General features: G+C 46.8%; 1 protein-coding gene across 1 annotated transcript; it reads left to right on the forward strand.

Annotated features, from left to right (window-relative positions):
• Positions 1-1,163: 1,163 nt before the first annotated feature.
• On the forward strand, positions 1,164-23,667 carry mfsd9 (major facilitator superfamily domain containing 9). The gene is made up of 6 exons (XM_084313982.1): positions 1,164-1,361; positions 2,951-3,038; positions 11,239-11,282; positions 13,137-13,266; positions 20,749-20,958; positions 21,987-23,667. Exons 1-6 carry the CDS (start codon positions 1,266-1,268, stop codon positions 22,847-22,849), a joined length of 1,431 nt encoding a protein of 476 aa, XP_084170108.1. The 5' UTR covers positions 1,164-1,265; the 3' UTR covers positions 22,850-23,667.
• The last annotated feature ends 636 nt before the right edge of the window (positions 23,668-24,303 follow it).

Consider the following 24,303-nt stretch of genomic DNA (forward strand, 5'->3'; position numbering starts at 1 on the left):
AAGGGGAGATGTCATATACGGAAGTATATAAGAGATGCAGGGGTAGTTCTAAGGCTGCGCATTGATCTGGAGATATATATATTGTTACACGGAACGTGAAGGAGTATGTCTGTTACTACATACTGAAGTTGTCAATAAACGAGCTTGCACCAAGTCATAGCCTCCAGACGATCATTCTACAGGGAGTATAGGAGGAGAGAAGGGGAGTACAGGAAGAGAGAAGGAGTGGACAGTAGGAGAGAAGGGGAGTATAGGAGGAGAGAAGGGGAGTACAGGAGGAGAGTAGGGGAGTATAGGAGGTGAGAAGGGGAGTACAGGAGGAGAGTAGGGGAGTACAGGAGGATAGTAGGGGAGTATATGAGGAGAGTAGGGGAGTATAGGAGGATAGAAGGGGAGGAGAGGACAGGACTAGAGAATGAGAGGAGAGGGGGAGTACAGGAGGAGAGGACATGAGGAGAGAAGGGGAGGAGAGAGAAAGGAAGAAGCTCAACGGCACTCGAATTAACTTTAACTGTTAAACTGTTTTATGAAATAAAAATGTTAAAGGTGTATTGTTCCCTGTGTGTTTTTATCATAGAGGTGTGGTTATACTATTAATTAATTAATTAATATGTTATTCTAATGTTAATCGGATGCAGACTATTTCATCATACATGACGCATCATAGCTTTTTGCTTACTGATGGGGTCCCATGTTGTGCAGTAGGTGCCCTTTTTTATTTTCGCCCCGGCCTTCAAACAGCCTGAGTCCGCCACTGAAATCAAACCATTAATATCTTACAACAGCTACTACACCCAAACGGAAACATGTACATCTTTGCTGTGTGAGTCCGGCCGCAAATATAGAATAATGAAGAAAAAACGTTAATATAAGAGAATTTCTTACAAGAAGCCATTCGAATAGAGCGCTTAAAAATCGGCCATCTGGCGTCATCGGTCGATACCAAATGGCAGCGCTGCCGGAGGGTCGTCCAATCGGAAGGCAACGGAAAATCAGCGCCTTTAGAAATAAGGGAAGCTTCGATTCGAATCACCGGTCGAATGTCAGTGATATTTACATCGATGCGATCGCCCTCATTCACGCAAGGACCTTTTTGAAGTCGTAGAAGACCACCCTTTTTATTACCACCCCCTAATGAGTCTGACGATCGCATCAACCAGAGGACGTCGTTAGTGTTGATCGGTGGGACTGTTTGATTACATTACAGTAATAATAGCAGATGAGCGCTTCCGCCTTGGCTGTAGGTGAGCTGTCATCGCGGGAGAATGAATATTAATAACGCGAAATGTAGCTCATCATTATATCAAAAAACAAGAGGGCGCACGCGGATGATCCATTGTATCTATGTAGTGGGGTTCATGGTAAGTGTGTCTTGTGACTCAAGTGTCTTGTGTGTATTGAGCTGTACTGTATTACCCATTCTGCAATCTGTTAATAAAGTTTTCAATCAATCAATCATTCACTCAAAATGTAATGTTTAGCTGGTGTCGTTGTTGGCTTGCGGAGTGGTTCTGGATTAAGTTGTGCTTGCAGTCATGGTTTTCTTAATTATTATGTGGACATATAGGATATTGATCCCAGGTTCAACTCACTGTTCCAACTGCTGCTATTTCTTTTGACATGTTTGAAGAATATAAATGTATTTAACGCTACGACAGGTTGTCTTGACAACCTCGAAGGGGGTGTGCACCGCACAGCAGTCTATGGTCAATGTAAATAAAGAGTTGTTGACATTGTGTACTTGTAGTCCAGTTGAAATTCAGGACATGATGGACATATTTGATAGATGTAAGCAGCAGGTAGTTTATGTTTGGGATTTGCTCTGGTTATCAAAGTCATTATACAGACATTGAATACCAAGTGGGCACTGAACATAGCCTTGGTGTGTTTTTATTCATTTTTAATAATTGTGAAATGATTCAAATATTCTACAGGACCTGAAATAGTTCTGCTCTGCTAGCATAAGGTTGCTAAATATCACAGCAATTGTGACATACAGAGAGTAAAAATACTGCATATTTGTGCTCAGCTTGTTTGCAGAGGTATGGTTTAACTGACAATTAAAGTTTGTTTAGTGGGTTGTGTTGTGACATTGCTGCATGGGGCCACAGTGTGACTTCAATCAATTCTCTGGCAGAGCGTTGCTCTGCCTCAAAAAATGTAGATAAACAAGTCAGGCAGATTTGCAGTATTGTAACTTACAATACTGAAAATCTGCCTGACTTGTTTATCTAAATTTTTTAGGCAGAGCAACTCTCTGCCAGAGACTTTGTAAGTATGGTCGGGTAAAGAAAAAAAGCAATAGAAAAGAAAAAACAATATTGAATCATTGAATTTGAACAATCCAATATCGATTCTTAAAATCCCAAGATTGATCTTTTAATCTATACCTTTTTTCAAGTGGATTTGTGAATATTTTTGCTGAACATTATTTATAGCACGCTGGTCCTGTCTTGCAGATGTCTGACTATTATGGAAACTCAGCTGACCAAATTACATCTTTGGACAATAATGGCAGGGGGTAGCCCCTCTGACACCAGGGGCATCAAACCTGATTCAATCAGTATCGAACTGAATTTAATTGAATCGGGACCTTGTGAATTTTAATTCCTTTGCTTAAGTAAAAGTAGAAATACCCAGATAAATGAGTACCCTGGTCAAAGTAAAAGTCCTCCATTCAAATTAGAGAAGTATTTGTTATTGAATATACTTAAGTGTCTAAAGTAAAAGTATGCATACATGACATAACTAATACTAGTAAGTAACTAGTAGTAACTAATGGGTTCAGATACATGTAGTGGAGTAAAAAGTACAATATTTCCTTTGAAATGTAGTGGAGTAAAAGTATAAAGTTAGCTCGAAATGTGCAGTACTTGAGTGAAAAAAATACTTAGTTACTTTCCACCACTGGTAACTGACTTGATGACCTTTGACCTTCTGTGTTCCACAGGACTTGTTTGGGGTTAGCATGATCATCCCTCTGCTGAGCCACCATGTGAAGGCTCTCGGGGCCGGTCCCACTGTGGCTGGTATTGTAGGTAGGTAATGGAGGACTCACACTCCCCAGATATATTGACTTGTGCATTTGGGAGCTGGGAGTCTCGGCACTATTCCCAATCTTTTCTATGTTGAAAACTGTTAACACCAGCCTCATAATTAGAGACAGAAACACCACCGTCCATGATAGGGGACATCTAGAAAGAACTGTACGCACAGCGTCAAAAATCATCGGCTGTGATCTCCCCTCTGTGGCCTCCATTTATGCCACACAAATCAGGCGGAAAGGGGAGAAGGTGATCAGGGACCCTTCTCACCCTGCTTACGACCTCTTTAACCCCCTTCCCTCGGGCAGAAGACTCCAAAGTCTCAGGTGCAGGACATCCCGTTTTAAAAACAGTACATATCCCGAGGCTGTCCTTCACCTGAACTCAAGTACAAATGTACAGGCACTTTGCACCACTAGGGCTAGCACCAGCCGACAGGCACTTTAAGGCAATATGCACTTTAAACTGGAACACTGAGCTATTTATTTTAGGTACTGTAGCATTTCTTCTTTTTAATTGTTTGTGTAAAACTTTTATTGTGGGGATTGTATTGCATGTATTCTTGTGTTTTTATATTGTATGTTTTTATAATGTATGTACTGTATGTGCTGGCACCAAGACAAATCCCAATCAACCATGTGTTGAAATGGCAATAAAGTTTTCTATCTAACTGTGTGAGGAAGAAGGTCCTCCACATCAGCAGAGTTAAGTGACAATAAAGCATGGGGGGCCGTGAGCAGAGCGATGTATTAGGATGCCTTTGACGTGAGATGTATCGTCATTAAGCCCCTTGGGGAAATGCAGGGGTCATAGCAGTACAGGGGAGGTACAGGCAGGGTAGTAGAAATAGTAATGCAAATATAAGCTTAAAAATATGAAATAGAAATAAAGATGATGGTCTAATCCGCTGGACAGGTGAGACATATGTATACTCGATAATAATAATAAAGGTTATGTACTGTATGTACACTTGGTATCATATACAGATTATATCCTAAGTCAACCCCTTGTAGTATATATATATAGCTGACTAATGTGCAGTACTGAGTCTTAGTTTACCCCGGTGTAAATGAACAGATTAAGCAGTACCGGTCCCACCACATGTCTTCTTAAAATAGACATAGGTATGCATTGTTAGTTGCCTAAGTATAACGAGCAACAAATGAGACACAGGATTGCTGAACTTGAGCGAGCTACCTCAGCTGGTTGAGGACAGCTAGGTTTACACTTGCTAATATTAGCCTAATATAAACATGGATTTAGCTTAAATTTAGCCTGACAAAATATTGCTAATATCTGGATATAAAATATCACAGTATTTATTCCCGGTGAACTTTGGAGCCCTATCTAACCCTTTTCCCGGTAAGCTAGCATGAAGTGATTGATATCAACGGGTTCCGTATGATCTCTAGTTTCATATGCTATCATCATTACTAACTTTGTATTACAGTTTCATTTATCCTCACATCTCTTACTGCAATATAATTTGGGCCAACACTTACCCTTCTTACTTACAAGCAATCCATAGATCTCAGAAATCCTTTGTAAGAATTGCAACCAACTCTTCTTATTTAGCCCCAACCAAACCATTGTTTAAACAACTGCAACTACTCACAATTTATGAGGTCAACAAGTACCAAACAGGGGTTCTTATGTATAAAGTAATTGGTCTTCCTTCATCTTTACCTAACTTCTTTCAATGTTATTTTGAGTTTAATTCTCATTATCATGCACATCTCACAAGAAGAAATAATGACTTACGCATTCCTTTCTGTAGGACCTCTGTTGCCAAATTCTCATTTGTCTATCAAGGTGAAGGTGCAGTGATGTGGAATGATATACAAAATCTAACAGAAACATGTTCCACATACATTTAAAAGCAAGCTTAAAAAAGAACTACAGATCCTGTAGTCTTTAGTATCCATGTGTATTTGTGAGTAGTCTTTTTCCCCCCCAACATTATAATTGTTGTATAATGCTGTATTGTATGTATCTGTGTGCATAGGCGCCCACTTAACGGAGCAGACGATGCACGTGCTCCAGGACTATTGAACTTGGGGGAGCAAGCTTGTCTCTTTGCTCCCTCACTTTTTGATCATATCATATGATATAAATATCCCCCCCCAATATATAAATCTTATCGAACCATAACTACGTAATTTCAATCAAATTAATAATACGCAATGACACTTAATAGCAAGTTTTTAAGTTTCCAAAGATTGTGTGACCCCCCACTTTAATGGTTTGATCCAGTGCCCACGGGCCACGGTTCGTCGGCATGACGTATACGACATGTTAGGGGAGGCGGCTTTTTCGAAAGCCCTTGAAAAATTCAGGCTGGATATTGGATAACATTGTGACTCGTGAGGATTATTCTTCGGCGTTTACATCAAAATGGAGCAAATCATCACGTAAGTCGAACACTGTGACTGTATACTAAATGCGCAAACAGATTGAAACTGAATATTTCTCGTATGGTGAGCCTCGGCGCTGCACCGAGTGAATCCAGAGATACAGGATGGTGCGCAGGCGCTGTGATCACCCAACGGCGGAAATAATGCCGCTTTGAGCAGTTTATAAAAAAATATTAAAAATATTTATTAGCAACGCAGAGCTTTCAAACCATCCCGTATCTCTGTGCGAACCCCTCGTGCAACTGTGAGCACCTTTGTAATGTCTCTGTGATACTTGTATAACGAACGGTTCGGCCAGAACCAGTCCTTCATGGTAAATCTAGGTTGGTTTCCCATTGAGGAGCAAGTGACTGTGGATTCACTCGGTGCAGCACAGTCACGAAAGGGGACCCTGATGTAAACAAGACAAACGTCTTTCTCTGGTCTGCATCCCCTTAACAATTGTGTGTATTGAGCCGTACTGTATTGTACCCATTCTGCAATCTGTTAAATAAAGTTTTCATTCATTCAGCCGCCGCGCTCACTGGGGCTATTGATAGCGTCAATTAGTTGTTGTTGTTGTTGTTGGTGCTGCGGATGTGAACGGGGCTGGAGGGGCTTTGGGAGGATGGGAAAGTTATTATTATTATTATTATAATAGTAATTGGCTATCATACGTGCCTAGCTAGCGTTAGCTAAAAGAGCCCTCGCAGTGAAGTTATTATTATTATAGCTATCATACTGCAATATAAACTGAGTTTTATAGTGAAAAGAGCAGCTTTATTTTGGTCAAGATTGAAGGCTCTATATTGCAGGAAATTGCACATACAGGTGTTCATTAAATGTAAAAAAAATCTGCCGTGTAGGGGGTCGTGCCGGACCCCCTCCAAACCACCCCTTGCAAAAAAAAAAAAATGTAAAAAAAAAAAAGAATAAAAAAAAAAAATTGCACCCCCACTTTCAACTATAACTAGGCGGCCATGTCTGTGTGTATGAGAGAGGGATATGTGCATGTGTGTTTGTTCATAATGTGTGTGTGTGGGGAGGGGGGGGGGGGTTCTGTGTAGTTATCCTATATAGGTTTAAGAGGGGAGGTCGCTTATAAGCCCTTGGGCTTTTTTACCTTTCCTGCACATTTGAACTGTTCTTCTTTTACTTCTTTTATTCCAGAATATATGTTTGTAAGTGCAAATAAGAATAAACAATATGCTATCATAATTTCTGTGATCAATGTATTGGTCCACTAGTGGGTGACATGTGACGTGCAGATGTAGAGAACCGACATCAAACACAGTGTTGCACATGATGTGAACCACCATAGGATGCCTGAATATTCCAAATGTCTTCATCCATGAACTAGACTTCAACATTAACTACCATTAATACAGCAGTATTAGGAGACATACTATGGGGTTGGCCACAATACTGCCATAACATAACCACCTTGGTGTGGCTGGGTAGTGACATCAAAGTCAAAGTCAGCTTAATTGTCGCTTCTCATAATGTGCAAGACATACAGAGAAATTAAATTACATTTCCCCCTTCCCACAGTGTATACTGTACATAGAAAAATAGAAAAAAGATCTATAAACATATAAGTAACATATAGGACACTATAAACATAAGTAACATATGGGACACGATGTACATATACTATACAGGACTATACAGTATAAACAGTGCCCCCCCCCCCCCATAAGGGTGGAGATTGAAATGACTTAAAAAATTATCACCCAAATTTGACATGGCCGGGTTATAGGTGTTTCACATCTAGATAAAATGTGCGAGATATCTGAATTCTGACTGAAAAAAAATTACATAAAAGAAATGTAAATATCACAATATTGCAAACCACAATTATCGGGTGGCTTATTACCACAGTATAGGAATTCAGTACAGCCTTACCATGCATCATCTTTAGCCGTTTATATCATATATCACTCTGTACTGTTACTGTATGTGTATTCATACCGTTCCTTCACTTATTCTATTTGAAAAAGAATACCCAGGGCCCCCTCTTAGTGACGACAAGGAATGTGTGCACAATATGAGCCATGCTTCTCCATTCTGTTTTCATCCCTTCTCTCATGGTGATGCACTTTGCGCTCTGTGGACTCTGTGTGCCACCAGAGAAGATGGATTGGATGCTTTTCTACTAAAACTGCTCCAGTTATTGCAGAGCAGTAGGGCTGACCTTCGAATTTATTTTTGGATTCGAAGCTTCGGGGCCGAGATTCGATTTTAATTCGAAGCTTCGAGATAAAAAAAAAAAATGTAAATGTATTTTTTTTAACTTAAAAAAAAATTATGTTGTGGGACTTGTACAGCACTTTGTTCAACTTTGTCAGTGCTGTAAAGTTTAAACCTTTTTAAATCTTAGACAAACGAAACACTTTGCTTTCATGAAATATTGTAAGCCGTCATTTGAGGCTTTATAAAAGCAGCACAATGAACACAAATCTGTCAGTGCCGAGTCCGACCTCATCTTAAATAACAAACAGCATTGCTTGTTGTAGTTAACAAAGAGAGGCAGAGTTGATTTAGCAAAAAAAAGAAATTTATTTTTATTTATTATATATATATTCGAATTTAATTTTCCCATACCCATCGAACGAAGCTTTGAAGTATTTAAGACAGCCCTACAGAGCAGTTGGCGCATATATTTAATCTTTCTATTTCAACGGGTGAGTTTCCTTATGCTTGGAAATCGGCCCAGGTGACCCCCCCCCCCCCATAAGGGTGGAGATGGAAATGACTTTGAAAAATTATCACCCAAATTTGATACAGTGGATCATCCTTTGCTCTTACAGAAATAAAAAATCAACCTCATCCTTTGCTCAGTGTGTGGAGTCCGGAGGTGCCCATTCAGAATCCTTACAGATAACAAAGGGTGTTGCACAGGGTGCAGTCCTGGGTTCAGTCCTCTTCACCATTTATATAAATGATATTGTCTCCTTATTGGATGATTCTCAGCACCGTTTATATGCGGATGATACAATTATTTACTGTATCGCTGACACTGCTCAGCTATAGGTATAGATACGCTGCAGCGTTCTTTGAATGCCCTCCAGAAAGCTCCTATGAACCTCAAATAAAACAAAAGTCATGGTCTTCTCAAGATCCAAAAACAACGGTAACCTACATATAAGGGTCTCACAGAATACAAATATCTGGGACAAATTCACATTTTAAATACCACATTGGTAACCTTACTAGTAAATTGCAACTTTGTAGAACTTATTCTGTAGAAAGGGGATTGTTGATTCAACTTTCTTAGCAATTCTGGACTCTGGGGATGTCATTTACACTCTGCTGTCATCACACTCAGCCTCTTAGACTCTGTTTACCTCTCTGCTGTCTCCACACTCAGCCTCTTAGACTCTGTTTACCTCTCTGCTGTCTCCACACTCAGCCTCTTAGACTCTGTTTACCACCCTGCTGTCTCCACACTCAACCCCTTAGACTCTGTTTACCTCTCTGCTGTCTCCACACTCAGCCTCTTAGACTCTGTTTACCTCTCTGCTGTCATCACACTCAGCCCCTTAGACTCTGTTTACCTCTCTGCTGTCTCCACACTCAGCCTCTTAGACTCTGTTTACCACCCTGCTGTCTCCACACTCAACCCCTTAGACTCTGTTTACCTCTCTGCTGTCTCCACACTCAACCTCTTAGACTCTGTTTACCACCCTGCTGTCTCCACACTCAGCCTCTTAGACTCTGTTTACCACCCTGCTGTCTCCACACTCAACCCCTTAGACTCTGTTTACCTCTCTGCTGTCTCCACACTCAACCTCTTAGACTCTGTTTACCACCCTGCTGTCTCCACACTCAGCCTCTTAGACTCTGTTTACCACCCTGCTGTCTCCACACTCAACCCCTTAGACTCTGTTTACCTCTCTGCTGTCTCCACACTCAGCCTCTTAGACTCTGTTTACCTCTCTGCTGTCATCACACTCAGCCCCTTAGACTCTGTTTACCTCTCTGCTGTCTCCACACTCAGCCTCTTAGACTCTGTTTACCTCTCTGCTGTCTCCACACTCAGCCCCTTAGACTCTGTTTACCACCCTGCTGTCTCCACACTCAGCCTCTTAGACTCTGTTTACCTCTCTGCTGTCATCACACTCAGCCCCTTAGACTCTGTTTACCTCTCTGCTGTCTCCACACTCAGCCTCTTAGACTCTGTTTACCTCTCTGCTGTCTCCACACTCAGCCCCTTAGACTCTGTTTACCACCCTGCTGTCTCCACACTCAGCCTCTTAGACTCTGTTTACCTCTCTGCTGTCATCACACTCAGCCCCTTATACTCTGTTTACCTCTCTGCTGTCACCACACTCAGCCCTTAGACTCTGTTTACCTCTCTGCTGTCATCACACTCAGCCTCTTAGACTCTGTTTACCTCTCTGCTGTCATCACACTCAGCCCTTAGACTCTGTTTACCTCTCTGCTGTCATCACACTCAGCCTCTTAGACTCTGTTTACCTCTCTGCTGTCATCACACTCAGCCTCTTAGACTCTGTTTACCTCTCTGCTGTCATCACACTCAGCCTCTTAGACTCTGTTTACCTCTCTGCTGTCATCACACTCAGCCTCTTAGACTCTGTATACCTCTCTGCTGTCATCACACTCAGCTCTTAGACTCTGTTTACCACTCTGCCCTGGGGTTTATTACTTAGACTCTGTTTACCACTCTGCCCTGGGGTTTATTACTTAGACTCTGTATACCACTCTGCCCCGGGGTTTATTACTTAGACTCTGTATACCACTCTGCCCTGGGGTTTATTACTTAGACTCTGTATACCACTCTGCCCTGGGGTTTATTACTTAGACTCTGTTTACCACTCTGCCCTGGGGTTTATTACTTAGACTCTGTATACCACTCTGCCCTGGGGTTTATTACTTAGACTCTGTATACCACTCTGCCCTGGGGTTTATTACTTAGACTCTGTATACCACTCTGCCCTGGGGTTTATTACTTAGACTCTGTATACCACTCTGCCCTGGGGTTTATTATCGCTGATAGCTACAACACTCACCACTGTATTTTGTATGATACGGTCGGTTGGTCTTCTTCACTAACTGATAGACGTGATAATCATTGGTATCTGTACATTTATAAAGCTCTGCTCTGTAAAGTACCATCTTATATCTCATCTATGTTACACTGGAATACTGGTCATAATAACACGCTCCGGTGACTGTCTGGTTCTTGACGTGCCTCATGCAGGACTGAGCCTGGAAAGACTGCTTTCTGTGTGTCGATGTATAGCGGCATCATGGAATCACTTGCAACTTGACCTAAAATGTAGTTCCATGGTCTCTCTTGGACGTTGTACATTTTTGATCAATGGCCTCCCACTGTCGACCTGTAGTTGTTTTGATTGATTCTGTTCTATTGCACGATGCTGCTACGACGACTGTATTTATATATATATTTGTTTACTGTTTATTGGTATTATTTTAACATCTGTGTATGTGTTTGGATTTGTTGATGACATCATGTAAACTCTGCGTCATTGAAAATGAAGGTCTCCCTCAATTGACTCCCGAGTTTAAATAAATTACAAATAAATAAATATATATATTCATAATGGGAAAGTGAAAGTATTCTATAACCACCCTCCTTGTTTTATTTGACTGTATTTATATCTCCATATTCTCCTCTGCAGCTCTAGTATCTGTTCTTTAGGTCGTTAGTATTAGTTTGCTTATGATAGCACCATCGCGGTTGTTAACATTAGTACCGGCATCATAGTTTATATTGTACATATGAATGTGTTCTAATGGGAAACTGTTTGTTTCAGGATCTACATATGGGGTCTTACAACTCTTCTCCAGCACCATCATGGTAAGAATTGACTTTTGTTTCTGCTTGAAATAACCTTGATGTCTTAACTCTTTCACTCAGGCATACTGGAGGACACATTCCAGTCATCTCTGGTATTCTATGAGAACAATGGGAAGAACCACTTCCACTCGACCTTTAACCCTCGTGTTGTGTTTGTGTTTTTGTCACTCACCCGGTGTTCATGGGTCTGGTGGACCCACAACATTATTGGGATTTTAAAACAATAAAGCCATAACAATTCATGTACAAATACTTAACAGATGTCAACTTTATCTCAATTACAATATAGACAGCATTTAGTTATTATTTGCCATTTACCTCTGCTAGATCACATTTATCAATAAAAGTGCTATTCCTTTTCTGTGATCCATTATAATCAAGACAAGAATGAAATAAAAATATAAACGAAACAAGGTGGAGGCAGACAGTGGAGGTACACGGTGAACCTTTTTGTTGAATTCTTACCATATTTACTTGTTTTCACATACAATTTCCAAATCCAGTGGACCCGGACATCAGTATATATAATATAAATAGTTTGACCTACAAACACGAGTGGGCAACACCAAACTACCCAGTCAGACACGCAATATCATATTCTTGAGATGGGGACATATATTTTTTACTCTTTCACCTTCACTGCCTGTGTGTTGTTGGACATTTTGTCCCCACGGCGATGACCACCGGTCAGATGGTCTGATAAAACTCTATATAAGACCTGACTCACACCACCTGACTCACCATCACATCTTAGCAATTAATAAGTCAATTATCATAACATCATCAGATTCCTCTACAATCTACTGTAGTGAAGTTTACAATGAGCGTCTGAAGGGAGAGACTCTCCCAGCTCCGAAACGCACTCTCCGTTCCGCCTGCGGCTCCTGAAATTGGTTTAAATCTCAAGGGGTCATGCGACAAATTAAAGAGAGAAGGAGCCATTTGTGGTTCCTGTGTGCCGGCTTGCAGGGAGGAGGGGGGGCAACAGCCAGGTCTCTATGGTATTCCCCCCACATGCTGCCTCCAGAACATGGCAAATTCAATTGGTCCATAATTTGATTATGTAATCACTAATCAGGGTGTGTGTGTGTGTGTGTGTGTGTCTGTGTGTATGTGTGTGTGCGTGCCCCCCCCCCCCCCCCCCCCCCCCCAGCGCAGTGTCATGAGAAACAAGTGGAGCCTGACTGAGAGAGCGTGGGGTTTTGGTCTCCTCACCTGATCTCTTAACACTCACAACCACATGGTTCATCTACCGAAACAGAACAAACTAGATCTAATTTCTTCCATTCTTAATGTCAGACATTGTGCTTTTGTGGTATATATGGGCCACTTTTCCTTTGCTCTCTCTCTCTCCCTACCGTGGCGGGAGACAGGTGACAGGGAGACATGTGAGGTGACAGGTGACAGGGAGACAGGTTCAAGCAGTTTGTCTTTTTGTGTGTTACTAAAGGTTTTTGTCAAGTCTTAGTCACGCACCTATCATACTGCTAGCTAATGTAAAGTAATGGGGCCACTCTTCAGTCTCTACAAGAAGCCATGAGACCTACTCCACACTACAGTGCACCCAAAGCAAAGCAGTTAAGAAGCTATTTAAGCGCTTTTTACAGTGACCCCTCTTACTTTACATTTACTTCTAGTGGTCCAAAATTCTGAACTGACCCTTTAATGATAGACTGGCTGATTGATTGCGTTCCACCTCACCTGACCAGCCCTGACCTGACCTGCATTTCCCCATGGAAAGAGAGACAAGTCATGGGACGCACCCTCCCTCCAAATACACAGTGGAATCAAATGGAATTTCCTTTTTTAAGTTTTGTGGTTTAAAAAAAGTCACCTCCTGTTTGTGATTGGCAGGGCAGCTGGAGTGATGTGATCGGGAGGCGGGACTCTCTGCTGACTTGTCTGCTGCTGAGCGCTCTGGGCTATGGCCTGCTGGGAATGTCCACTAGCATCGCACTGTTTGTCCTCGCCAGGATACCCGTGGGTAAGTTATAGACCACTGCACTTCCGCGTTACATTGAGCTCATGGGAGAGAGAGCGGGGGGAGAAAATTTATTAATGTTGTGGATGAGAGCCTCCTGAACACGGAGAGACCAGTCCCAAGTCGATTGGCACTTTCTTGGCCGAGCTGTAGTAACTTTTCCGCACCTACTACCTAACTCTGCATGCGCAGATTTCCCACGGAGTCTCTCTGTATTGTCCAGAGATCTAGGTTTCTCAATCTGCGCATGTGGAGTTCGGGAGTAGGTGCGGAAAAGTGACTATAGCTCGGCCGAGAAAGTGCCGCTCGACTTGGGATTGGTCTCTCTGTGTTCAGGAGACTCAGGCGTATATAAAGGTCTATTGGATCATGTCTCCCGCACCCCCACAGCCGTAGAAACAACCACTTAATGTCATGGCTCTCATCCACATTCATTCATTTTCTCCCCCCGCTCTCTCTCTCCCATGATTTCAGAATACCGGAAGTGTTGCGGTGGTCTATTCACAAAAGGGGAGAAAAACACACCTCTTCAAACAATATCTGAAATCAAATAAAAAAGAACCTTCTTACTGTCTTTTACTATTATGTACCTTACTACTATGCTACTACATATCATGCTAATATGTCTATACTACTATGCACTCAGAGTGTAACACTCAAGTTCAACAATATTTGACAAACAATGCCACTGACCCTTAGCTGCCATAAATACCCCTCCTGCTGACTTGTTGTTCACAATTTGAAAGTCGCCTTAGATAAAAGTGCCAGCTAAATTACTAAATGTAAATGTAAGAGGGATCATTTGGAAACTAGCAAAAGAGTAAAACATCACAGAATGAAGTGATGGTGAAGATTGACCCAATAATGACTGCAAACTATAAGGCATGGTGGATTTTAGCTGGTAGACCCTCCTGTATGGTCATTGGCCAGTCTCGTGCTATATGTACAGTCGGCGAAAACTCCATAGAGAAACCTTTAGGTCCAACGAATGTAAGCACCGTGCAACATAGATGCGATCAGTTTTGGTCTCCTGAAACTGTGAGGTTATGAATTTGCCCGTGTGGTTCCGTTTGATCACTTTCACTCACTTTCATTCTTGGCCGACCTATTAATTACAGTTGTTTACACAGCTACCTGGCAATACAACACAGAGGCACTGATTATTCATGGCACGTGAAATGGCACATTCTGCCTTTCAATATATACTTATTAGAACCAAGTTGATACTAGATACAAGTGCTTGGGACCTCTATTTCTATGTGCCAGAAATAATGAATGCACCTGTGTATTTTCAAGTGTATTTATATAGCGCTTTAAAAACAAAACAAGTTTGAAAGTGCTTTGCAGAGATGAGAACAAAAAAACAAATGCAATTTTGCAAGAATACATATACACATGCACACAGTCTAGAGAGAGCATACATACATCTAAAAACACCTCACAAAAATATATCCCAATCCCCAACACATTAATATAACTGACTACATAAATACATTATTGAAGAGTTTATCGCCGGCCACTAGAGGGCAGCGTCTGACCAGCATCCAACCGGATATGCCTTGCACTGCGCTGGTATTGCTGAGCGGCCATCTTAGTCCTCATTCCTCACTTCGCCTCCTGGAGAGACAGACGTTCGTTCACTCATTCACGTGAGATGCTTGATGCACTATTACTGTTCATACATATTATATATTATATTATATATGCATTATATAGATATATATATTTATGTGTTACTATAGTGTTACTGTGTATTCATGATATAAGTTGTCAGCTGACTGTGCTGCCTGTGTCTGTTTCAGGGTGTCTTCATCTTTGTCGTTTATTAAATACTGAAACTGACATTGAGGAGTGTGTTTCTTCATGAAGACACCATGGTCGTCGTTGGATGCTCTGTCCCCGCCTGTGAGTTCACATCCGGCGACGTGTCTGAAGCACTCGCCATTGCTATGTTGAACAATCATGGACTTGCCCACCAGCGCGCAGCGCCTGTCATGGCCGCGCCGGCCCAGGCCCCAGCCCCTCGCGGCCCGAGACTCGATCGGCCCAGGGTTGACGTGGGCGTGTCAATAGAGGAATGGAATGTGTTCATCCGACGTTGGGATGTATTCTGCACCGGCTCAGGCATAGAGGATGCCCAGGCCCCCGTCCAATTGTTTCAGTGCGCCGGGCCTGTGCTTGGAGACAGCCTGCTGAAAGCCGCCCCCGGCGCCGCTACCGGACCTTTGCAGGACCTGATCGCAGTCATGCGCTCTCTGGCTGTCATCCCGGTCGCTACATGTGTCCTGCGCACCGAGCTACTTCAGCTGCGACAGGAACGAGACGAGACATTCCGCGCGCTCGCTGCCAGAGTGCGGGGCAAAGCAGAGACATGCGCATACAGTGCGGCATGCGTATGTGGTGCGAACGTCGACTACACCGACCACATTGTCCGCGATGTCCTGCTCAATGGCATTTATGACTCGGACATACGCCGCGAGACGCTGGGGACGACTGACATCCTAGTCAAGCCAGTTAACGAGGTAATCGCGCTCGTCGAGAACAAGGAGATGGCCCGTAACGCTCTCCCGTCGTCCTCCCTGTCAGCCATGTCGTCATTCCGGCGCCTTAAGACGACTCCACAGACGAGCCCCGCCCCGAGCCCTGCGGACGGGGCTAAACGTGCGTCATGCCCGGAATGCAAGAGCATCTTTAACATTTTCACGGAGGGGCCTCGCGGGTGGAATCCTAAGCCTCACCAAGTGTGCATCGGCTGCTACAGGGCCCGCCGACAACAGAGGCGTCAACAGCCACCATCCGACGGTCAACAGGCCGCCGTGGGGTCGGAGCTGATCTCCCAGGTCTCATCGGTGCAAGCTGGAGCCCGCCCTGGCCGGCGTTGCGGGAGCCATCGCCGACGCCACGCCCCTACGTCGCATGGCTGTGTCAACAGGCCTGCACCTGTCAGACTCGAGCACCACATCTTCTCCAAGGGCGAATGGAGACGAGCCAGGCTGAGAGACCACCCCCGAGCACTGATCACCATCTCGGTGGACATGCCAGTCGGACGGGGAGATGGCACCAGCAACCGGGGCTCAGCCAACGGGGCTCGGATATCTGCCGTCGCAGACACTGGCGCGTAGTCGGACCTTTGGTCTCTGGAGGAGTTCCTGGCCTGCGGTTTCACGCAGGATGACCTGCGACCCGTCAGCCTCAGCCTGTCAGCCGCCAATCGATCCCCCATAGCCATCGAGGGAGCGTTCTTCGCTAGGCTCTCGACGACCTGCAGCGGGGGGCGCGTTACGTCCTGCCGTTCTATGGTATACGTGAGCAGCTCAGTCCGGGCCATGTTCCTCTCCTACGAGTCGTTGCTCAACCTCGGCCTCTTGCCTACGAACTTCCCGTCGGACGACGTTACAGGGGGGCCAAGGGACGGGCGTAGCCCTGACACGGCTGACACGCCAGACCGACCATTGTCCGTCAATGCTATTAGGTCAACCAACGGCGGCTGCGTAGGGCCAGGTGACCCCCAGGACGCACAGTGCTCATGCCCCCAGCGCACGGTCCCCCCCGCACGCCCCGCGGCACTGCCGTTCCCCTGTACGCCAGAGAACAACAGCCGGATGAAAGGTTGGCTACTCGGGAGATATGCCTCGTCGACGTTCAACACCTGCCCTCATCGGGCATTGCCATGCATGGAAGGACCGCCTATCGAGATGCACGTGGATCCCGCAGCTACACCCAAGGCATGCCACACCGCGGCCAACGTGCCTCTACACTGGCAGCGGAGGGTCCACGATGACCTCCTGCGGGACGAGGCCCTTGGGGTCATTGAACGTGTGCCATACGGCGAGCCTGTCACGTGGTGCCATCGTATGGTAGTCACTCGGAAGCACGACGGTTCCCCCCGTAGAACCGTGGACCTCTCCCCCCTCAACAAGTTCTGCCAACGTGAAACCTTCGCCACAGAGTCCCCGTTCCACCTCGCACGTCGTGTCCCGAAGGGCACCTGGAAGACCGTCACTGACGCTTGGAACGGCTACCACAGCGTCCCCCTGTGTGAGTCGGATCGCCACCTCACTACCTTCATCACGCCCTTCGGCCGTTGGCGCTACACCAGGGCACCACAGGGCTTCCTGTCGTCAGGGGATGGCTACAACCGCCGGTTCGACGCCGTCCTCTCGGACTATGAGCGCAAGGAACGCTGTGTGGATGACGTCATCCACTATGACACTGACCTGGAGCAACACTGGTGGAGGACCATCGACTTCCTCACGCGTGTCGGCCGGTCGGGCATCGTGTTGAACCCGGATAAGCTTCAATTGGCGGAGAGGTGCGTCGATTTCGCTGGCTTCAGGGTGTCGGAGTCTACCATCGAACCACTCCCGAAATACTTAGACGCCATCCGGGACTTCCCTACACCGGGCTCCACGACGGATATCAGGAGCTGGTTCGGCCTTGTTAACCAGGTGGCTAACTATGCCCAGCTGCGTGAAACGATGGCTCCATTCAAGCCATTCCTCAGCCCACGTTGTGTGTTCCGATGGTCCCCCGCTCTGGAGGAGGCCTTCCAGACGTCCAAGCAGGCCATAATTGGGGCCATCCGTGAGGGCGTGGAGATCTACGACATGCAGAAGCGTACCTGCCTCCGCCCTGACTGGTCCAAGCTCGGCATTGGCTACTTCCTGCTCCAGCAACACTGTCACTGTGCCTCGGGCATACCGAACTGCTGCTCAGGAGGATGGAGGATCACCCTTGCAGGGTCGCGTTTCCTGTCCCCTGCGGAGCAGCGTTATGCGGCTGTCGAAGGAGAGGCCCTGGCCGTGGCCTGGGGTCTGGAACAGACGCGGTACTTCACGCAGGGGTCCGACAACCTCGTCGTGGTCACCGACCACAAGCCGCTGGTGAAGATCTTTGGCGACCGCACGCTGGATGAGATTACGAACTCGCGTCTATTTAGACTCAAGCAGCGCACCCTCCCGTGGCGCTTTGACATTGTGCATCTGCCTGGCAAGAGCAACTATGCCGCTGACGCCACTTCAAGGCACCCTTCCCCCTCTGGCTCGACGGACGGCATCTCACTGTGGCTGCCGAGCGAGCCTGATGCCGTGGAGTCAGCACTCATGGCCTCCATCCGTGACGATGCACGAGAGCTCGGTGCCGTCTCTTGGCCCCTCCTCGCACGGGAGACAGCGGCTGACGAGGGCCTTGGCCACCTCCTCCGCCTCATCGAGCAGGAGGGTGGGATTGACGTCAACGACCCCGCCCTGGCGAGCCTGTCATCGGTCTGTGAGTCCGTCTACGTACAGGACGGCGTTCTGCTCTATCAGGACCGCGTCGTGGTTCCCCCATCCCTCCGTGAGAGAGTCCTTCGGCATCTCCACGCCGCCCACCAGGGGACTTCAGCGATGGGGCAGCATGCCCGAGCGATAGTCTACTGGCCCGGGATGTCAGGGGACATTCAAGCCACCAGGGACGGGTGTGCAGACTGCAACCGCAATGCTCCGTCACAGGCGGCTACACCCCCCCTGCCATCATCGCCCCCATCCACTCCGTTCGAGGCAGTGTTTGCGGACTTCTTCGACTATGGGGGCCGCCACTACCTAGTTGTCGGGGACCGGCTCTCGGGCTGGGTAGAGGTCCTGAGCTCTACGGCTGGTACTGCCCTGGCAGGCTCAGCAGGCCTGGTCCAACACCTCCGTTCATTCTTCGCCACTTTCGGCGTACCGGAGGAGCTCTCGAGCGACGGCGGTCCGGAATTCAAGGCGAGCCACACTGAGGACTTCCTCCGCCTATGGCACGTCAAGCACCGTGTGTCCTCCGTCAGCTTTCCGCAGTCGAACGGGAGGGCAGAAGTGGCGGTGAAGGCTGCTAAGCGCCTCCTGATGTCCAACACCGGCCCGTCGGGCAGCCTTGATCAGGACCGCTTCCTGCGCGCGATGCTGCAGTTGAGAAACACACCTGACCCCGACTGCAACCTCTCGCCAGCGCAGATCATCTTCGGCCGCCCCCTTCGGGGCTCGCTCTCCTTCGTGAACCGCCTCGAGAAGTTCTCGAACCCGCATATCCGCCTGCTGTGGCGCGAGGCATGGGCGGCAAAGGAGGACGCCCTTCGGACCCGTATGTCCCGTACCACCGAGTCTCTGGGGACTCACTCGAGACCGCTCCGCCCGTTGGCACTCGGTGAGAGAGTATTCCTCCAGAACCAGCAGGGCCCGAGCCCTCACAAATGGGACAGGTCAGGTGTGGTGGTCACTGGGCCACGACCAGTATCGGGTCAGGGTCGACGGTTCGGGACGTCTGACATTGCGCAACCGGCGTTTCCTCCGCGCCTACACACCGGCCACACCCTGCGCCCATCAGCAGTCGGCTGCGCCGTCGCCGCCACCTACTGCCCTGGGACGTCTGCCCCCACCCGTTGTGCCCACCCTGGCCCCCACCCGTCAGCCCCCGCCCGCGATGCCCCAGGAGTTTGCTCAGCAGCCGGCTGATGGGCCCCGCGACGCGGCTATGGGCGCCTTCCCTACGGCGCCTGCAGATGGGGCGGCCTCTGACCTCACCGCTCCTGCCGGTGCCTTCCTGGGCACGCCGCTCCCGGTGCCGCGGTCGCCACCGACGCTGCCCCTGCCTGCTCGGCCGGGCCGCGTGAAGAGGCCGCCTGCACGTTATGAGCCCGAGTCCGGCAGCTGGATACGGGATTTAGACCGTTAATCTATTCCGACCCTTAGCTTTCCGGTCTGGGGGGGATGAAGAGTTTATCGCCAGCCACTAGAGGGCAGCGTCTGACCAGCATCCAACCGGATATGCCTTGCACTGCGCTGGTATTGCTGAGCGGCCATCTTAGTCCTCATTCCTCACTTCGCCTCCTGGAGAGACAGACGTTCGTTCACTCATTCACGTGAGATGCTTGATGCACTATTACTGTTCATACATATTATATATTATATTATATATGCATTATATAGATATATATATTTATGTGTTACTATAGTGTTACTGTGTATTCATGATATAAGTTGTCAGCTGACTGTGCTGCCTGTGTCTGTTTCAGGGTGTCTTCATCTTTGTCGTTTATTAAATACTGAAACTGACATTGAGGAGTGTGTTTCTTCAATTATGGGATGAACAAGCAAGTCAAACCATATGATATGCAATACATAGAAATGTATAACGGAATTTAGTAGCAATCCTGACATGCCATGGAGTGCATTCACACATAACAAACGAGCAACAATAAGAACAGATCTCCATGGATTATATTATTGATATAGTGTTGAAAATCTCTAAAGTTTGATTCTGCAGTTTGATGTGTGGTGTCTAGAAGATGGCGAAGTGAATCAGGCGATAACCGATGGCATCAAGATGGTCTCATAAATGGGCTCAGCATTTCACCCATACCGTATGTTTCCACTAGACACAGGGAGTGCACGTGCACGTGCAGAATTGAGCTCCCTATCCATCAGCTGATGATCCTGATCACGTGCATGACTGCTCTCCCCACTTTAGGACTGTTTAAGCACTCGCTGTCCATCTGCAGAGCCCTGCTGTCCGACCTGGTGTCTGAGGCAGAGCGCCCCCTGGTGATGGGACACTTCAATGCAGCCTCCAGTGTGGGTTTCATCCTGGGGCCAGTGGTGGGCGGCTACCTCACTGAGCACGAGGGCGGCTTCTATACCTCCTCCTTCACGTGCTCAGCCATATTCCTCCTCAATGCAGGTGGGTGGGAGAGGAGATATGGGTCAAATGAGGCTTGCAGAAAACACTTGATTCGCTAAAGAACAGCCAACGGCCCTTTGATCAGGTTGGCCCCCGCTCGGTATTGGGACATGCTTGAATGAATGAACAGAATGGATTCATGAAAACTTTATTTAACAGATCTATTGCAGAATGGGTACAATACAGTACGGCTCAATACACACAATTGATAAGGGGATGCAGACCAGAGAGAGTCGTTTGTCTCGTTTACATCAGGGTCCACCATTTTCAATTCAAACACCCAAAATGTTAGTTTTAAACAGAGTGTTGGGGGTCGAATTGAGCTGAAATAATGCACAGGAATTTGTCTTGGTTGATGCATTATTGGAATTATTAATTACATTATCGTTTTTGCCATGTTTTTTTTTTAAGATTCTTTATTTTAGCATTCAACTTTTTCTTAATATTTTTTTATTCTATTAAGTCTATATTTTGTGATTCTGTGTGAACTAGCAAAGTAAGGTTTTCATTGTACGGTATAACTGTCCTTTTAACTGTGCATATGACAAATACAAATCTTGAATCTTTGCGGCCTGGCATATGTGGGCTATTGCAGATGTAAGGGTGTAACGATGCGACCTCACAACGATTAATTTCGATTACGATTATTCAGGCAACGATTCAATGCATCATGAAATCTCTTCATTTGACCACGATTCGATTAATTTTCGATACATTTTCTATCAGTTAATTCCCCCAAAAATGTTGAATACACAAATGTGGCTGGGGGAACTGATTCACTCAGCATAAATAGACTATAGGTAAATAAAAACAATACATACAACAAAAAATATATATATAAATATGTATTTAGATTCATTTCTATTATAATCGATTCTAACATTTTCAAATCGATGCAGTTGAATCGTCACATTAGAATCGATGCATTTCGATTAATCGATGCATCGTTACACCCCTAGAGGGAAGCAAAGGGGGGGTGTCCAATGTAAAGTAAGAAGGCACCTGAATCAGTGTTTGTTTGGTTGCAGGCCTGGTGTGGATGCTTCCTTGGAGCGAGACGCTAGTCCACCGCACCGACGCCAACTCCAACAGCAACGTGAGCGAACCCTGTCAGGAGAACAACCGTAACTCTACACACAACAGCTGTTCCCTCGGAAACAACCAGCATCCCGCGTTGGCGACGGGGAACGGAGCCGCGTCAAAAGCTCCACGGCGGCGCTGGAGATGTCTCAGCTGGAAGGAGGTGTCCCTGTTCCAGCCTGCCTGGAGACAGCTGTCCTCGGTGGGCTCTAAGATTCGCACGGTGGCCTCCTCCGACATGTGGGACCTGTTCCTGGTGCGTCTGCTCATGGCCATAGCCATCATGCTGTACTACAGTAACTTCTCTTTAGCCATGGAGGAGCGCTTCCTCCTCAAGCCCAAGGCGACGGGGTACCTGATCAGCTACAGCAGCACCTTGGGGGCCCTGGCCGGGTTCCTGGTGGGGCCGGTCACCCATCTGTATGGGAAGGACATGCCCGGCCTGCTGCTCCACTCCACCGTGCTCACCTGCGCGCTCATCCTCCTGTACGCCGCCGCGCCCAACGTCTGGCAAGTGCTGCTCAGCTCCACCTTCTTCGCCATCTCCACCTCCATCGGACGCACCTGCATCACGGACATGGAGCTGCAGCGGGGAGGCGCCCAGGCCAGCGGCACTCTGATCGGAGCGGGGCAGTCGGTGACTGCCGTGGGTCGCATCGCGGCCCCTCTCCTCTCGGGTTTGGCCCAGGAGTTCAGCCCCTGCGGACCCCCCAGTCTGGGGGTGGTCCTGGCCCTCGCGGCCGTGGGACTACTGCTCGTCAGGATCCCCAAGTGGGACAGGGGCACCAAGGGGAAGGAGGCCAAACTCTGAGCTCCAGAGAGGGCCGACTGGGATTAAAATATGGTGCCAATGCAGAACCACCGCTCGCAGGAAGAAGAGGTTGCGTCTGAAGGAAGGCGGCACTGGAGAGACTAACAACACATTCGTAGTGGAAGCAGCGGTTCTTGGTGGAGTGTGTTTTTATTGATAGATCTGTGCCTTGGCTGTCCTGACCCAGGTGGTACACGAAGACATCACAGGGTCAAAAGGGCTGGTCATCACGGGCACCATGGTATGGTCCTTCTTTCGAGAAGAGTGGATTGAGAAACCCAAGAGTTCAGCATTGGAACAGAACAACGCTGAACAATCTGGCCTGCCTCCCTCTGTGAGGAGTTGGGTCAGATATCAATGTATGGGTCATGTGTTACCGGCACACCAAGTAAGGTAAATTTTGTACGCGTCTCGTCGGAGACCGTAAGATAAAGTATGTTATTTAGCTTAGCATTGATAAAGAAATTTACCCCTCAAACTATAACCACTACAGTCCAAAGGTCTCTTGACTTTGTTGCACTGATAAATGCACTACGATTCCCAGAATACACCTTTCTCCCCAACTCCAGGAACAACCGCCATCCCCCACACACGCACCTGCAGACCAGGTATTTTTGTCAAACACAGGTCTCGGATCAACCGCAGTAGTTAAGAATGTTTTTAATTTGGACACAATTTTGCCAAGTTGGTCACACACTGTACCTCCATTGTCCTTTTATGCCACTCATTTATGTCACTGTACTGCTTATCAATGAGTTCAACTGGTGGTATAAAGGCCTGGTTACTTTTAATAAACTTTTAATAAAATTCTTTACTACAATTTATTCATTTTAGCATTCATTCATTATTTGTCCCTTGTGTTAATACTTTTAATACAACTAATACAAATTTGTAGGGCGGCTACGTGGCGTAGTGGGCAAGGCACTCGCCACGAAATGCTGGAGACGCTGGGCTCGTCAGTTCGAGCCCAGCGCTCCACATTTGCTTTCAGTTTAGCTGGTCGTCCACAGTAATACACATTGGCCGTATTACGGGGAGGGAAACTGAAGGGTGGGGATCGGGCGTTGTGGACAGCGACTCCTACAGGTCCGTTGGTGCGCCTGCGCAGTAGAATCAGGAAGTGTCGGGGGCAGCGTGAGCCTCCCACGCGTTACTCCTCGCCACTGAGAGATCGAGCTGCGCAGGTGAAAAGATGCGACTGCTGTTACCTCAAGTACCGGAGGGGACTTGTGCTATGTATGACTTAGTCCACATTGCAGCCGGCTTGTGGGAGGCAAGAAACAGCGTCCGTGACAGGGGAGGGTTGAATTGGATGATACGAAATTGGGATGGGAGAAAATATAGAAAAATGGGAGAAAAAGTGGATAAAAAAAAAAAACGAATACAAATTTGTCTGGATTAAGTTTAAGTTGGAATTTGTTCAGTTGTTTTGTAAGATGTAATGGTATTCCGAG

The sequence above is a fragment of the Notolepis coatsorum genome (assembly GCF_963971535.1).
Source record: "Notolepis coatsorum genome assembly, chromosome: 5".
Classification (NCBI taxonomy): Eukaryota; Metazoa; Chordata; class Actinopteri; order Aulopiformes; family Paralepididae; genus Notolepis; species Notolepis coatsorum.